This window comes from Bombus fervidus, chromosome 8 (assembly GCF_041682495.2).
Source record: "Bombus fervidus isolate BK054 chromosome 8, iyBomFerv1, whole genome shotgun sequence".
Classification (NCBI taxonomy): domain Eukaryota; kingdom Metazoa; phylum Arthropoda; class Insecta; order Hymenoptera; family Apidae; genus Bombus; species Bombus fervidus.
In genome coordinates, this window is record NC_091524.1 from 12,690,608 (window position 1) to 12,709,274 (window position 18,667).

The 18,667-nt window shown below is 37.3% G+C and overlaps 1 protein-coding gene and 1 long non-coding RNA gene across 3 annotated transcripts in view; one reads left to right on the plus strand and one right to left on the minus strand.

The window, feature by feature from the left end:
• The window catches only part of LOC139989680 (uncharacterized), a 643,240-nt gene that overhangs the window by 77,331 nt on the left and 547,242 nt on the right, over positions 1–18,667 (plus strand). For both annotated transcript variants that reach the window (XM_072008183.1, XM_072008182.1), the window contains exon 2: positions 13,304–17,801. In XM_072008183.1, the coding sequence (XP_071864284.1) occupies positions 14,679–17,801 (3,123 nt within the window). In that variant the 5' untranslated portion in view covers positions 13,304–14,678. The remainder of the gene's footprint in view (positions 1–13,303; positions 17,802–18,667) is intronic.
• Positions 1–18,667, minus strand: part of LOC139989705 (uncharacterized) — a 108,706-nt gene that overhangs the window by 72,598 nt on the left and 17,441 nt on the right. The gene's annotated exons all lie outside the window — the stretch shown is intronic.

Here is an 18,667-nt window from a genome sequence, read left to right on the forward strand (position 1 = left end):
AAACCTAATCTAAACTATTATCGACCATATTTTATGGGAACTATAAAACATAAACGAATCATCGTCTTCGATTGCTACGATTACCACCGCGTTATGCGAAATATTATTCAAACGACTAACGCTATGAACTTATTAATAAATATAATAAATTCGTAGTATCGTGATTAGTTATTTTTGCCTTTATCGCATAAAAAAAAAAAGAGAAACACGAAAAAAGGAGAAATTCTGGTGTCCCGTAAGAACAGAATCGCGATCGTGCAACTATTTGGAAACCTCGCCTAAAATATATGGAAGCATTTCAATATTCAAATCTGTCGAAGTCAGAAGGCCGTGATTGCAGCCTATTAATAATGTCGAACATTGTTCCGTAACGAAGGTAGATTAACATCGATTTCTAATATCGATTTCCTCTTTCATATCAAACAAGCCGACATTTATCGCGGAAAAACGAGATTGAAATCTTGCCGGGCAAAGAACGCTCGAAGGGCCGGGATGGAGGAGATTTTTATCGACAGAACGAAGCAGTTTGCCTTGTTATATGCTTGTCCGATACCGGTGGAGATTAAATCCCGGGAAATTGTTAAATCACTAGCTGCTTTGACAACGGGTCTCAAGCCGCAGGATAATAAAAGGCACGGCGGCGCTTTCAAGGATGGAATTCTCCGGCGACCGGTTCGCGAAACGTTGAGGTCTGACTGTTGTTGAATTATGCGAGAGCCCATTTCTATGGCTTTTCCTGGCAGCCAGGAAGCAGAAAGCACGGCCAAGAATACACGGCTGGGTTCAGAATTGCAGATGCGTGCTTTCGTTCTTTGAAAACTCGTGAAAAAGACACGATTGATATTAATAAACGAATACGCGAAGACTGACTTTTTTGAAGCGAACGCGCGAAGATGGTCGTGTGAAGTCACTGAAAGTCTGAGAATTCAAAAGGTATCTTCGAATACGAGAAAAAGGAATAAAAAAGGAGAAACGAGTTTCCATGTTAAGGATAACAAATTGTTGAAACATGATCGTGTAAAAGAAACGAGAAATATCGGAACACGTTTCTTGGATTATTTAATCATCTCTTTAAAAAATGTTCCGTAAATCTCTTTGGTAAAATTTCTCTTCTCACGGAGTGACTGTAGCATTAATTATTAATTAATTGATTAATGAATTAAGTATGTTAATCGCTATTGTCAAGAGAACAAAAGAAGATGGCCATACATATATACATAATCATAGCGATGTAACGTACGCGGTATAACATACCAATAATTAACAATATAAGATTAACAAATACGTTAAGCTGTTACAGGGTAGGATCATGTTAACTCGGAGTAAAGGAACGTCCGCAACAAAGAAATTTCAGTCCATCTGTAATGCAATTCATACAGATAGAAAGAAAAGCTTTTCATAAAAACTGAACAGTATCCTACGAAATAAACTAATTTTTCAATATTTCTTCTTTATTTTACTCGATAGTAGCTGCTATAAAATAAGATTACGAAACTTACTCCCTTGCTCTTCTTCCATTTTACGTTCTAGCTGTTTCTTACCTACGTACATTTCTAAGATACCCGGAACAAAGAAACGCTACAAATATTTTCTTTAAAAAGCAAGTCAGATTACGTCCTTTTATCCGTAAAATTTTCTTCCTTTGTGCATCCTTTCTGCGATATTCCTTAGCGAGGTTATAATTTTTTAAAAGACTCAACCAGTGCATACGTGCGTACATAGGAGCACACGAGAAAAGGAACGGAAAAGGAACACAGAAAGAAGCAGCTTGTTTTATTCATTCAACAGAGAGAACCGAATCGGTTTAGGCAAACGTTCGCAACCTCATCACTCACATTTTTGTTGCTCTGTTGTTAACACGCGGCCCTCTTTTCATTCAGCGGTGCTTTTTGTTCGACGTTCTATAACTTTAATCCTCGCGTTCGTGACTATCTCCGATGGCGAGCAAATTGTTGTTGCGGAGAAATAAAGTGGGTCGAATCCCGTCGATCAGTGTCTGTAACGATCACGAACATGAAAGTAAGTTACCGGTAACGAACGACTGATTAATGTCGATAAAAAGGAACGTACGAAAGCTCGCGTAAACTTTCCCATCTTCCATTTCCCATTGTGCACTCTGTTTCGTATCTTTTTTCGATAGTACGCGATCGCTCGCACATCCTTTCAAATTATACTGCCTTAATCTCGAACAAAAGATTTCTGCTTTGTACAGTCACGATAAAATGCAAAAACTATGCGCCCTTTGTTGGTTTGTTCCTTTTTCCATTCAAGCGACTCATTAATATTCTTTCTCCATTGATCTCTATCCGATTAATTGGAAAGAAGACTCGAGTAAAGAATTTCAAGAATTTTCTACCCTATCGCGTTATATGCATCGCGTATTTCTCACAGAATACAGTTTCTAGTTTTACAAGATTTCAAAGTAATAAATTCCTCCAATCCGTATCGTGAATTAATGCAGCGTCAGAATTTTATCGCTATTGCATATATGTATGATTGTTCCGAACGTAAAAGAAATATGAACGAAATATTAGTAATTTATTGAAACGTATTAATATGGAAAATTTATCAGATAATTTTGCATTTCTATGATAATTATTGTAGATTTGTGTACATTTATTTTGGTTTTACTATCTTTTCCTGTCTAACGACGTAACTTTGCTGATACATCCTCTATTTCTTTCCTTTTACTCTTTCCGACGAAGGAAAGCATTTTTCATCAACCATGAAGATTTTAGAGTCTCCGAGCACTCGCTTCATTTATTACGATCCTCGGAGGGTCCTTAGTGTCATGACGGTGATTCTTTCAAGTTCCACGATCATGTTATTTCGTCACATTTTTTCGAACATTTTCTTCTATGGTCTCCGATATCTGATGGTCTGAGATATCACGGTGTAATGTTATGGGAAGAAAATATCTTTCTAGTAAAAAAGCTTAAAAAAATTGTCAAAAACATCAAACCTCTAAAAATTCTAAATTTTAGAACGTTCTAGAAACTCTCGCAGAATATCCAACGATTCAACAAATTTTTTTTAAATGTCACGAGATACTAAAACAAGAGATACTATCTCGACAAAGCGATTAAATGATATCGTTTAAAAAACATAGTCAAGAAATTAAATTCGGATATTACGATATCTTTATTCGCCTTATTTAAAATTTCGTTTAATATAGTTTAGTTGGCATGGATCCCAGCGCTAAATTACAATCGCGTTTGCCACTTCGCGCAATGTTTTCTTAATTGTGTCGCGTATTACGGTTGAAAACTGCGCTGAAACGATTCCACGCTACGGTCATACGAAATTGAAACAACGAACGGGAAATTACATCGTTCATTTTTCACGAGAAGATGCACGGGGATACGTTTTCACCGGCCAACTTAATGAGTTTCAAAGAACGAACGCAGGAGAGGTGAAAGAAGAAGAGGGTGCAAAGTCAATTCGTTGTTGACGTTTCATTCTTCGAGTCTGTCGGGAAAGGAAGCGAAATGTACGATCGGCGGAGTTTAATTTTCTCCTCAAAGCAACAAAATAAAACGAAGCTTCCACATCGATGCCTCCAACCGTCGAGAAGGGGACAAGTTTTCGAGTTAAGGGAGGAAACTTTCGAACGGTATGATAAATATGAAAATCAGGCGACCCTAACTTAACTACGACTACTGGGAAAAGCATAAAGATGCAAACGCCTGAAAAAAGCCTGTGTAACTGGTAGCACCTTCTAATTTATACGAACAATTTAACGCGATTAAAAATTCTCTACCTTTCTTGGGAAATTTTCCCCTGTTTGTATACTAATTTTGGTACTTTGTTGGAAAAAGGGTCAAACTTTGTATTCGCTACGAGGGAGATTTATTAGCCACTGCGGGGTCTTTCTTATTTCGCGTTATGACTGAGTTATCGAATTAAATATTGGTAAAGTTCTGGCCTTCGCTTTTTCTTTTGGAAGGATAGAAGAATGTATTTTCTTAATTGAAACTCCCGTTAATTAGTCTTCGACATAGTATCCATCGTTACATGCGACTGCCTTTTACTTATTTATTCCATCGCTGTGAAATATTTCATTATTATTATTATTATTAAAATACCCTTTCAGTTTTTACAAACTAATTCTTAGCATCGAATTTTTCTTTTTTTCTTTTTTTTTTTTGTAAAAAGATTTATAAAGATCTAAATACATCTGACCCAAAAAAAGCTGTGAAACGTTTACGTCACAGAGTTCTGTATCTGACACATACGCAAAATGTAATACTCAAAATGTATTTTGTCAAGAAACACACTTATTCGCCTAATTGTTATACAGCCATCTTACGACCTACATTTCGACAATTAAAATTTACATCTATATACTCATCCGATTTGTAAAAGTCCTCCATGATAAAATTATAAATGCACAAGCAAACTGGTTTACAGCCAGTCTTAACACTACGACCACCGCAATAATCAAAATGATCAATTCATAATCTTTCGTACAAAATTTATAAGTTTGGCCGAACAATGTATCCCTGGAAATTCAAATGAATTCCTGTAAAGTGCATGGATTTTGATTCCATTAATACAAATTTTACATTCTATAATCGATAATAATACGATTTCAATCATTTTAATTGAATGAAATGAAAAAATGTTCGCTGTGCTAATATACAAGCGTGTCACTGGTACTGTTGAAAATGTAAAAAAGCTACTATACCGAGCACTATCGATATCAATCGCGAGAAGAAAGTTGGTGCTTTTAGAAAAGTGTGACAACGAAGTATTGACTGATAGCTTCAGATTGAATGTGAAGTGTCTATATAGAGGCACGGGTATTCTTTTATCCCACGTGTCCCTTTTATCTGGTTTAAATTCAAGCTTTATGAATAAAACGAACAACACTGATCGAAGTACGCATCTACATATTGAAATCACTCTCCATCTATTCGTCCCAACAAATCCGTACCCCAGTTTCTAAACTCATCACACAAGTTTTAAAGCGCTCATCGAATAGATTGAAATTTCACCCTCGTGTTTGGCACGGATATATGTGCTATATTATAAAAGCATCACTGTTTTTTCAAATATATTAGAGTTCACGATATTTCTGCTCGATAATATCACATATAATTTCATATATTTTTAGTTACAATTAGCTTTATAGAAAATTTTATGACTATAAAGAATGTTATCGTTTATTTTATTATAAATATAAGCTTATATAGAATCAGTTTAAAGCATCCAATTTTGCTGTATTTTCTTTACCCTGTTGAGAGTACCTTTTAATGTAAATATAAAGAAAGAATAGGGTCAGGGGTTATTTGGCTATCGAGAAAAGCTAGGAAATATTGATGCAGATTATCCTATAAATATTCTATCGATAATAAATCTGAAAACTTTTTAGCTACACTTACAGGCAGTTTCTTTCATATTACTAACAACAATTGAAAACAAACTGTATGGTATTTTATTACTTTAACCGCATATAAATAAAATTAACACTTATGCCAAAGATATATTCACTTCGTTTCTGTCTTAGCTTATTTTTTGACAGTTACGTTAAACATCCTTTGACTTTCCTCAAAATTATACGCAGCGAAACTAAAAGATCAAGAAATTTACTAACATAAATCAGATATACTTGGCTCATCTTTGTCACAGTGAATCCTTTAAGGGTGGAGAATTGGAGAAAAAAGAAATCTAAGAATCATACTATTTAACTCACAGTTTCGCTCGTTCCACTCAAATTTCGATCAAAGTTACACTCGCTATATGACATTTCATTATATCAACTACGAATCACAAAAAATATATTACATATCGTTAGAGTATATTGTCTGAGTAATCATATTGCTTCCAAACTTTCGGTCGATGCTCCACGTACATATGCATTATGCAAAATATACGCCGCAGACGCGATACAAATTAACACCCGTGAAATCGGAGGAATTCCCAGCCTCGAGGCAACTTCGACATCATTATCATGCGCGTTGTGGTCTATAAAGGTCCACAGGAAGCTCGGAATTTTCATTCCAACGTAGATTCCACATCGACCTCTTGCGCCCGCCTACGTAACACGCTCGCAGACGTTCGCGCGAGACGATGCACACGTATCACCTCTCCGAGCGTTCTTAGAGAGCTGTACCGCGGTTTGCACGAGAGCAGATCACATTAACAGAGACCACCCGAGTCGTTTTGGCCCGCCAGTGGATTTTAAGTCAAAGCTTATCACTTTCCCTGAGTTTTTTGTTCTCGCCACCGCAAGCCAATTTGCCCAATTACGTCTGACGTATGAGCTTCGCGACGAGCCAGCGAACCACTGGCAATTTTTAATTGATCCGGATCGACCATGGAACTCGATACGTTAATTGGGAAAATCTGGTTCAACGCCAGTTCGGAGAGGATCGTTCAATTAAACCGCATGAAATGAATCTTGGGTATAGTTGCTTCGGTCCATGTAATTCGCATTTAAACCTATGCAGACGTGTATTGTTTCGATGACTGTTCGTAGCGTGAAATTTGTAAAGTTTCTAACGAAATTTAAGAAAAATTTAACGATCAAAGTATTTTTTATGGAGAATTAAAGTTTTATTAATCCTTCGATTACGGTTGTCGTCAATGGGAGATATTAAGATTTTAATCGAGTTTGAGAAGCGAAAAGCGGTTTATTGACGACGGTATTCGAGCTTTCGGATACGGTAAAATAAATAAAATATAACTTTGTATTATCTATTTTGTGATTATTTTACTGTAAGATTAACTATAGTTGGGAAAAGTATGATTAAAGTGAAATACATATTATTGGAGAAATTACATTACATATTCTATTTTTATGCTTCATAAAGATTTGAAAGTTCATAACGGAATCCTTTAAATAAATATGGATCTCATGCATATATCATTTCTTGTACTCTTTTTTTCTTTTTTCGAAAATAAAACATTCGTAGTATTTTTCTACCGAGCTGTTCTATTATTACTCGAAACACCAAATAAATCCACGACTCACTCTAAAAGTTATAATCTTGTCAACGACGTGTTTTTACAACATAACAGAAACAGATATTAAAATTCATATACTCGAAAATAAAAAGAACCACACCTTATTCCATATCCAGAGAAATTCTACCTTTTCTGCTTTTTCTATTTCCCCGATATTACGAATAATCATCTTGCAGACGAAATCGTAAATATCCAAACCGCTTGTGGTGCAGATTCTGACGAGCCTGAGTATAGTATAGAAATAGCATCTTATTGTTCTTGATACCACGAGGAAATTGGAAAGTCCTTCGAAATAAATGCCCAAGTGACCGGGTTATCGTGTTTTGTCGTATTGGCAAGTAATAGGATTTCAAGCCGATTTCAATTGATCCCGATGCATCGCGACAGTCGATCGCACTCCCGATAACCAGACGACTGCTCCGAGGCCGAGGAAATTGGTGTAATTCGGTCGTGGTCCATTCGACGACCTCGCGTTATCGTCAGTTTCCGGTGAACTCTCTTCACGACTGACAAGTCGATAATTCGATACGAATTTCTTCGTGCGTACTTCACCAGAGAGAAAAAACAAAAATATATGGAACGTCGAAATAAAGGACTGACTAGCTCGTCAAATTTTCAAACACGTACAATATGTTTCTCGGTTTGCTTTCAATCCGTCACAATTTACCCGATGCAAGATTGGATTCATAGAAACGAAATCGATTCTCGTCAATTTTCACGTTTGATACCCTCCGTTCGTTTTATACCACACACGTGGTTAAACATGTACGCTATGGAGTAGTAAATGAGATTTTACTACTAATTCAGTTATGAACGAAGCCTGAATGTGCGACTGTAAAACGAATGTATTAAATAGTTTGTATATTTCTGTTTTCAGATTTGTAATACGTCGAATTGGATTATTTTTTAATTGATTTCAATCGAAGACCATGGGAGAAATATATTTTCTCCCACTTTTTTTTTATAGGAGAGTAATTTTAAAATTGCTTACTAAAGCTATCCTTCTATTTTAGTTTGGAATTAAACGCGTATCTTTGCCTAACATCTTCTTCGATATTTCAAAAATATTAATCGTCGCAATTTTTTTTTTTTTTAATTTGATAAAAACTTACTACTTATTCTTAAATCGTGCATTTAACTTAATGGATTATTTCCTTCGTCAAAGCCACTTCAATTGCACCACTCATCCATAAATATCAGAAAATTGCAAGAACGAACTTATCATATTTTCATTTCTGTTCTTCTATGAATCTTACTTGAAAAGATGTTGCATTAGGTGAAATAAAATTGAATGGTGCCTTTCGTGAATATCCGTTTGCCATTTCTTTAAAACGTGCAAGTAGAACAAACGCGGAGAATAACATTTTACTCGAGCTTTTTGAAACGTAAAGGGTTTCAATTTTTAACGGGAAAGAAATCACGTAAAACTGGTAAATGCGATTGAAAGATATCGCGCACGATGCGCGAAAGCTGACTTACGTAGATTGGACAGACAGCTTTAGGCAGGCTTTTATCTTACACGCCGGATTCGTATAAGGGGAATTTACAACGAATAACCGAATTGCAAAATACTTAACGCGGATTAAAATATGCTGACAAATATAATAGGATAATTGCTTTGTGAAATATAGGTACGTTGAAAATTCTCAGAGGCAGTCTAAAGCTTCGAGTTCTTAATACTTGAAGCTTCAAGCACTTCTTTACATTATAGCACGATACTTCGGTAAAAGAAGATATTGAATATGTTTTATTTATTTAAGTGAATTGAAATGTATCGATATCCGATAATACATTTTCTGCCACTATAGGAATCACTCCTTTTTTCTTTCATTATTTATAATATTATCAACCATTTGCACGGATTATTCAGATCGCGAAAGAAATGAGAAATTATACGGTATTACAGATTGTTATATAATTTATAATTTATATAGTTTCGAGTATTCCAAATAATTTAGTAGCTCTCGTACACATTGACAAATTTATTAATTTTTAGATTATTAAACTGTTATGCTTTGAATCGTCTTTCGTGTTAGATTTTTTATTCAATTATCATTTTTATTTTATTTTCATTTCATCCAAGTGGTATCTATACGCAGCATGAAACGTGGAAATTAAATTGAATACCAAATATAAGGAGAAAAAAAAAATAAGTGATGTCACTTAGCATCGATTTTTATGACGCGATTTAAGTAGAGTAATTAAATTCTGAATTTCGTTTTCATATCGGGTTTGTGCCAGAGAAATTAATAAAGATCGATAAAGCAATATGATCGCATAGACGAAACCTACGCACAGAGTCTAGCGCAGAGATGGAAAATCATTCTAATATTCGATGCAACTACTACTAACGACGAAGATGTACCATTATATGCAACGAATATCTTTCGGATTGGTTGTACGAATTACCTGCAAGCTTTAGCATCGACGATACTTCATCTTTTATATTACTATATTTAGTAAATAATAATATCTATCTAGTGCAAATTCGCCACTTCTTTTTAAATCAAACTACCAAGACGTAAGATGTAATTCACACGAAAATACCACACTGACTAATTAGCAATTGATTCAGCTATGCGTACATTTGCGTAATAGCATGCACATGCGTGCAAATGGCAAATTTGTACATCTACAGGAAACTCATCAAAGTACACTTAGTAAACATGAATAGTGTATAGGATATAAATACACAGCTGTGCAGATACAACTAAATATAAAGTAAATATTCGAACAGCGGCAATGAGTATGCAGTGTACAGGCTCTAATACAATTTCCCTATTATACATACAGTGGCACATTTAGTCCCATTCAGGAATTCCACGATAGATTCTCGGTACATCAAATTATTTCGATCTTGATACAGAATGCTGTGAAAATATATATAGTCTTTGGATAAATCCAGACGGTAGATTTCAATACCAACTGGGAAATGATTAAACGTGTACGATAAAATTAAGATACGTTTAAGTATATTATCATAAGTAATTTAGTAGATAGCAGGTTGGTGCATATAAAACGTCGTTTGTTGCACATGATCAGTCAGATTAAATGTTATATATATTGCGCGTATTCAATGTTCAAGAGGTTCGTAATACAAATATTATAATTATATTATAATTATAGACCGGCGTAAAAATCAGAATATTCATTAATTTTCTAATACGAGTTTAAATTTTAAAAAAGTATTATGAAAATTGCTGAGACGCTGTAAGAAACCGTAATAGCTTGTTTAAGAAATTGTTAAACTCTAGGAATAATATCATTCGCACAAATCTCGAATAATCGTTACCAAAGTATTGTTAGCTAAATTCTATTTAAAAAGATTGCGTCTCGTATGCACCACGCCCACCTAACAATTCATCTTTCATATACATATATTTATGCTACGTCGTACAAAAGTTTAGAGTCTCTATGTAATCCAAAACTTTAAGAGAAAAATCAAAATGGCATTAACTCAAAATTAATAAAAAAAAAAAAAAATCAGCTGAAAATTTGTTGTATGTGCAATCGAAAAAATGAAACCTTCAGCTGATACTATATCACATATAATATTTATAACGCTCTCTAACAGAGAATAAAGTGCGTCACGTGCGCTTTAATAAAATATGCCCTACAAAGTAATGAGAAAAAGTTGAAGCTATTCAAAATGAACGAAACGCACACGTATATTCGCAGACGCGACTATACGTTATTTCTTTTAAATATATAAAGCGTGAAACCAAGATACCCATACGAGGATGCACGTTCGCAGGCAACTGGGAAATTTTCCTTAGACACATTCGAGAGAATACTCTCGAGTTGTTTATCATCCGCTTCTAACGAGATTGTGATACGCCTCTTTCGACACCCTTTTCAACTCTACACATGTATACACGTGTAAGAACAGAGAGAAAAGGTAATGAGGTGAAATACGATACCCCGTTGCGTAATTAGAATCGTTCACAGCGATTTGTACAATACACAATGGACAACTGATTGCAAATCAGTGAATTGATTACGCGGTTCAAACTGTCGATTACGCGGAAACGTTGGTTTAAAATAGAGAAAATAGCTGTCGTTTATCGTACAAAAATAATCGTCAGAGATTTCACGGTTATGGTAAGATTAAGAAAATGTTAAACATTAGTATATGTTTTTTATTTATATTATTCATTTGTATAATTTTTTGAAATATTTAACGTTCCATCCTTCTACATTTATTTAAATTAAATGACCTGTAATGCTGCAGAATAACAATTTCCTGTATGTCATATTATGCTACAACAATCAAGCAAGCGTTTTTTCCCTTAAATTGGTTTTCAATAAAGTTAATTCGAACTGTTTGTTCCATTTGACGTTTATTTTCATTTCGACCAGTTCATATTTCATGATACACAACGTTCAACCTACAAATGGGCATTCGTGCGTAACCCTTTCAACCCCACATATGAGGACTAGTCATTAGACACGGTGTAAAGTGCGTATTGGGAGGCCTGGGAATGATGAAATCGGAGTTACTTATTTACAAAACGAGATGTTCATTTTATGCGCATCGGTTGAACGCACATCCCAACATTTCGAACAAAGTTCGTTAATTTAAGATTCTCAGGTCGATTCACAGATAGTGTCCATTGCAAAGTGACGTGTGTACTTTACAGATATTTGAAGTACTTCACATAAAATCTCATAAAGGATTGTGATAAACAAAGCTTAAATCTACTTTGATGTTTAGTTTCATCTTGAATAACTACTGTTAGTCCGTAACATCAGGAACTGTTGAAATAAAAGTTTCGCGTAATCTCCAATCCCATTAATTTTACCATTTACTCCGATGGTTAAAGCGCTTTCAGTAGCTGTTCGGGGAAATTCGGAGCCTCATAAACGGGCTTATGACCGCCTCTTATTACAGATAAATGCGCAACACTTCGTCTTCCTTTCTATCCAACTTTCCACCACAGCCTCCACGTTATGGCCAGCTTCACAAGATATACCGCTAATAAAATGTCGCGAATGGTCCCGTGAAAGTAACAAAAACTCGCCGACAGTACTAGACTTGGAAGAGTTTTCTTTAATTGTCCCATAATACATTCTGTCTGTCCAGTTAGCTTTCGATTGTCCATTCTGCATTTATCGGGAAACAGTCAAAGTGAATCTCTATCGCTGTGTCAGGAAAGAAATTACGAAAGTAAACGTTGATACGCGAGCCGATAATTCACGGCGTTTTTCACGACAGTGAGAAATTTTCAACGTCTTCGTTTGCCACGGAGTAACTTTCCGGCAACGAGAGATGGGCGCCACCCACTCAGTGAAACTAAAGTGATCACGAGGCGCTTGGGAAATCACGAAAACAATTCGCGTTCCTCAGAGTGAAACAGATCGTCTCCGAAGCAACCGACTCTTTGTTCGGAGGCTTGTCATTGTCGGCGATAAGTTGAAACGCGGATTGCACGAGCCTTTCCCGAAGACCTGTCGCTCTTAGCCATGGTAAATAAGCGCTTTCACCGAGCTGCTTCCATCTGCAAGTCGTTCGTGAAATTTCCGAACTAATGGCCACCAGTTTACGCCAACTTCTCGCTCAACTTTTTTCGTTCCACTATTCTAACGTCAGTCATGGTTTTGTGGCGTAGAAATGCACCGAGAAACCGCTGCTGGACGTTTCATTTGCGTGAAAACTGACTGAGTTTGAGTAGGAAAGATTACTCTCCAAATTGGTACATTGACGGTCGCTGACTAATATTATGTTTCTTTGTGCATAAAGTATAGTCATACACAGGTAGGTTGATCGAACATTTGGAATGATAAATGATGTAATTTTTAAAATTAAAATTTCAAATAAATCAAAAGCATTTTTGTTAATTTCGTCATCTATGTATCGCTCGAACTGTACACTATCAGCGTGTGACATTTTTACGGAGTTAGAAAGAAAAAAATTGGTTATATTTATTTATCTAGGTATTGATTCTTCGGTTTTTTCAACCAAAAGTCTAGGAAGTCGATACTTATGATAGCTCCAAGAATGAAAATAAATTACCCTGACATTACAAAAATCATTTCTTACTTTTCTTGGCATTTATATATTTTACCATTTTATCTCTTCAGTTAACAACGACGCGAAGATAAAGAAGAATTCCTTGTGTTTATTTGAATTAATAATAACAATTTGCGTAATAATTGAAAGCAAATTCTTCACATTCTCCTCTTTGTCCTGATTACAGAAACTCGTAACTTTCTACTTTAGAATTTCTGAAAAATAACCAACCGTGAATGCAATTTTATTACTTTGCGCCGAATATTACGAGGAAAAGTTATAAAAGATACATGGAAAGTACCATTTCGTGCCTTTCTTTTGCAGATCGATTCTACAGATTTTCCGAGTACGACATATTACGTCAACATTATAAAAAGAGTACTAATTCTATTGTTAAATATAAAAGAAGAAAGTTATATAATACGAAACTGAAACAATAAAATCAAATGTTGTCTTTCAACTTGAAGCAGTTAATCGTCAAATCGTCATTGTTAAAGTTAACAGCTACAGGATTGAGAATTATTGGAAATTATAACGAAAACTGCCCGGCAGAAATCAAAAGCTTTCGAGAAACTGATAATAAAACGAAAGAATCAAAGAAAAAGTATTCAATTTTTTAATATTTCGAGGAATTTACACTGATTAATCGTGTCCTTTCGAATTGCTATTTAAATCCTATAACTAAACGACGAATTATACGTGGCAAGCGCAATATTTTATGAAAAATTCGAGTGGAAGTCAAACGATGACAGCCAAAAAGCTTTCTGAATGACATTTTTTGGAGTAACATTTTCACGACGAACGAAAATAACTGAGAGATACGAGCGAGCTGTTACGCGCTGACACGTTTCAACGTAACTGCTATTTACGGACAAGGAAAAGTAAAAAGGCAAACAGTTTTCCTTCGTAATATCCGTTCTGTCGTCCGATGATAAGGAAACCATGAAGTAAAAAAGAAAAAAAGGAATAATAACGCATAATTGATAAAGATTTGCGAAACGAAACGGGGATCGCGTCAAAGGGACGCAATAAAAGAGATTACATTTGCAATTGCGCATTCTCATTTGCTCGTGGAAAAATGAGAAATGCGAGGGCGGTACTCAGAGACTTTCTGTCTGGGCAAACGTTCCAAATTTTCACGTAATATTATTCGGTGTGTCTGCGATTTATTAACGAAGCTCCGACGGGAAAACGGATGCAAACGATCTGGATAAATAAAACGTAAGAACAGTGTGACGAACTCCTTCGTTAATTTTCGAACAATCGAAAGAACGAAGAAAAAAATTCGCTAGCAAATTACTCGACGAACGAAGAGTCAAATATTCGAATTGAAAAACTGCAATGAATTCACTTCACATTTAAAAACAAAAATTAGTACGTTAAGAAAACAAATTATAGGAAAAAAATTGCGAAAAATTTTGATACATTCCCTTCACGGTTTATATTACCGAGAAGACAACGTAAAAAGAGGAAACTGAATAAGGATCGGGCGTAGAGCAAACGACATCAATATCGACGTTTACATGCCTCGAGTCGACCTAGCGGAATATACGAGGCGTAAAAACGCGATCCGTGACGATTGCGTTCAAGCGAAAATCTAGATTTCCAACAGAGAGTTGCACGGTAAGTCGTCACGGTGTGCGGATTGGGGCGAATTCTCGGCTACATCGGCGGACGACCGTCGGTGGGGGCCGCCAACATGTCGCAGTCTGGTTCAGGAGGGGTGAACGATAGCCAGGAACAAAACCAGGTTGGACAAACGATGGAGAATCAACAGACAGCGTGTCAGAACGGCCGGGCTGAGCCGCTTGCCGACAATGCGAAACAAGATTTGTCCAACGGCTTTGAAAATCGTACCATAGAATATGACAGATTCTCTCAAGATAGGGTTCAACAGAACCAGTCAACCGGTCAAACTCAAGAACAACAACAACAACAGCAACAGCAAACTCAGCAGACAGGTCAATATCTGACTGGAAGGAAGCAACCTGTGGTCGGTGTTCCCGAGGATAGACACCCCCCTAGTGGACAACTTCCACCCCAACAGTACAGCCAGGAAAAGTCTGCTCTCGAGAGGACGCAACATGTCTCTCAAACTAGCACACAAACCCTGCCGGTTCAAGCGCAGCCTCAATTCATGCCTGATTACGATCAAGCTCAATACACGCAGATCCGAAGTCAGTTCGAGGTGAGACCTCAACAGATGTATCCTCAACAAGCTCAATACGCTGAAAGAGCTGGTTACGTGACGAGGGATGTGACATATAGAGATCCTACGTTGTATCAAGGAGGTGCAGCGAATCCGATGTTCACTGGACAAGGTCAATACGTAACTGTTCAACACGGATCGCAAATGCCTCCTCAATCCGCCAGTCCTCAACCACCGTACTTTTCTGGTGTTGTCGTACCTCAACCAGCTAGTTATGCTCAATTCGGCGGGCAACCCCAGTATTCCTATAGTCAGTACCCTCAAACAGTAATGAACGCGGTACCGTATAATCCTCATACTGGAATGTATCCCGCTCAACAATTCGGACAACAATCACCGAATCCGCAAAGATTCTCTCAGGAATTGGGACAATATCAGACACAGCCTATCATTCAACCGATCGCCCAAAATGTGACTCATGGTCTCGCAATGGCGACTACAGAGAGACCCAGTCGTGGACCCAAACCTATGGTTCCACCACGAGGTAATTCGAAGATTACTCACGATACAGGGCACAGAAAGTCGGCGAGTGTCGATGTTCCAGGTATGCAGAAACCTAAATACGATCCTAATCAAAATCCTCCGCAAGAACAGATTCACCGAAGCGACGGGGCGATAATCGTGCAAGGCGCACAGATCGTAACCGATACTCAGGATAGAAGATACCTGACAGCCATTAATCAAAATCCTAGGACGAGACAGGATGGTCTGTACGTCGATACGAATGGAGATCCACCTGGTCGAGAAAAAATGTGCGAAACCGTAGTAACCGATTGTGGTCTATATGTGACTAGACCTGAACACAGGAAATCTATTTCCGTGGACGTTACATCGAGTTTCCAGCGTCGTAACGATACGATTACGTTCACGTTCCCTGGTGACACGAATCAGGAAATATTGATGCCAGCGAGAAAGGCCGGAACTATGGTGGATCCGAAACGAGTCGAAACCAATCAAGTGTATCCGCCTGATCAAAGGCGATTGGATACGAGCTTAAGAGTATCGCCGATGGCTTTTGATACGAGACAAGAAAATAGGAAGAGCATAGGAGCTGATAGAAAGCCCGAATGGGGTAACGTGAGCCCTAATCAAAGAGTAGCGATACCGCAAGAAAACAGACGATCCGATTACTTCGACGAGCATAGGAGGTCACCAATGACCATAGAAGGCAAGAGAATGGAAGACGTTAGAAGGTCTCCTATGCCTTTCATGCCGATTCGCGAAGGATCCGCGGATCGCGCAGGACAGAAAAGTCCGTCGTTTGTAAATCAAAATTTCGAGAAGACTAGACAAGAGCTAACGATATGGGCTGAACAACGACAACGACAGGAACACGAAAGAAACATGATGCAGAATCAAATGCTCTCCACCAGTCCACGTTCTCGTAATCAGTCCGAGGAAAGGAGAGATCCGAGACAGATACATCAACCAGATGATCGCAAGGAAGCTAGAATGACTCAATCGGCCTTTCAACCTATACCCAACATCAGTCAGAGGACTATAATGGAACAACGTCGACATTTGCGACACGTTAGTGCTGACCTAACGAAGCACATGGAACTCTCGAGAAAGGAGTTCGACGAGCAGCCCATTAGTGGATCCGTAGCGAACCTTGGACCACCTGCTAGTACGGCTCCCTCTCAAAGAGCCAGTCCTAATATATGCCATCAGTATCCAGCCCTTAGCGAAGCAAAGTTAGATACCAAGACTGTCTTAACTGTGGTAACAGACTTCGGTGAAACAAGTTTAGGTAAACCGATCGATCAAGTGGATCATATAATCCATAGCCATCGTAAAAGCCACAATATCTCGACCAGCTTACTAACTCATAGCAAGAGCCAGAGCGATAATCTTCAAAGTCAACTAGACGCACAGAACGAAAAATCCGACGCTTTGACATCCCAGCAGCAACAACTGCAAAATCAACAGAATCTTGATTTAATATCCGAGAAACTCAGCCAATTTGAGCGTCAACAGAGCGATCTACAAGCGAAGCTTCAGTGTCTTCAGAATCAAAATCAAATCCTCGATAAAGTGGCGCAATTTCAACATCAACAAAGTGATTTACAAGCCCGTCTGCAAAGTTTGCAAGCACAGAACCAGCTGTGCGATAAATTACAAAGATCGACCGATTTTCAGCCGCATTCGATTGGAAACGAGATCCACCAGATCCAATCGAATTCTCTGCCCAACCACCAAGAACAACCGACCGATAAGATTTGCACGTCGCAAAGCCAGAGTACGCCGCACAGTCATCATCAAACGTTATTGACCGCTTCATATACACAGAACTCTAATCATCAATCCTGCCAATCGTCTGTCTGCGAGAAATTATCACCTAGGCTTCAACACGACACCAGCGACCCGAATTCTATTCAGATACCGAACATGTCGCAGATGCCATTGCCGTGTCTGCCACAATTCGATCGCGCCGATACGTCGCGTACTTCGTTCTCGCAGTTCCATCGACTTCAGTGTCAAATCGACGGTCACGAGGGAGCTTCAGCACCGTCCAGCGCTGCTTCCGTGGCTTCGTTTACCGGAACTTTGAAAAAGGTACCTCCCGAGAAACCACCGAGAACGTCGCTAATCGTTCAGTCACCAGAGTCAGAGGTAAGGACGTTAACGATTGAAAATGATATGGATGTTGGAAAGTTTTCACTTTTTCGTTTTGCATGGTGTAACGATGTACAGGCAGCTATAACGATCTTAGTGCATTTTACAGCAGAGTTATTTTTATTTGAATAAAATTTTGCTACATTTCAAAGTAAAGATACTATATTTTACTTTAAAAGCAATATAACATGATCACGAATATGCTACAAGATAATTCTTTATTTACATATCGAGAAATGATTTATTTTAATAAAAAATAGTCTTTACATCATAGAACAGTTGACCATAACAGTGGTCTTAAGTTATTTAATTTTATTTTATGCTCCACATTTTACGCGATAGAAATTCTCAACAATTTTTATCGTGAAAAATATAAACTACAAAATAACATCAAGCAAACATTTTTCCTAGCTAACTGTGACCTAGGCAATTAAGTATCGATAGTGTTATAATTTTTGCACGTTTAGATACTCATTGTTATAATCTAAAATAGTATATTAAATTATATCGTAGAAACGCTATTTCGGAACTATAATTTTACGTTAAAATAGCAATATTTGATTCAAATTTTGATTGAAAGAAATGCAAGTTTCCATCAAAAGATAGAAATAATTCGTGCCACGAATCTTATATTTATTTGATTGTAGAAACACGCTTTAAGCATAAAGAAAGCAATTATATGAAACGTAAAATGCGTAATAAGAGACACTCGAACGATCAAAGTACATCGCTGTATACCAATAATTTCTTATAAAATTAAAATCCAGAAGCCTTGGGTGAGTAACGCGCGAAGGGTAGGGGAACGAATTTCGCGTTTCTCAACATCGGTTGCTGGGAAAAGAGACGAAGAAGGGTGCGAATGG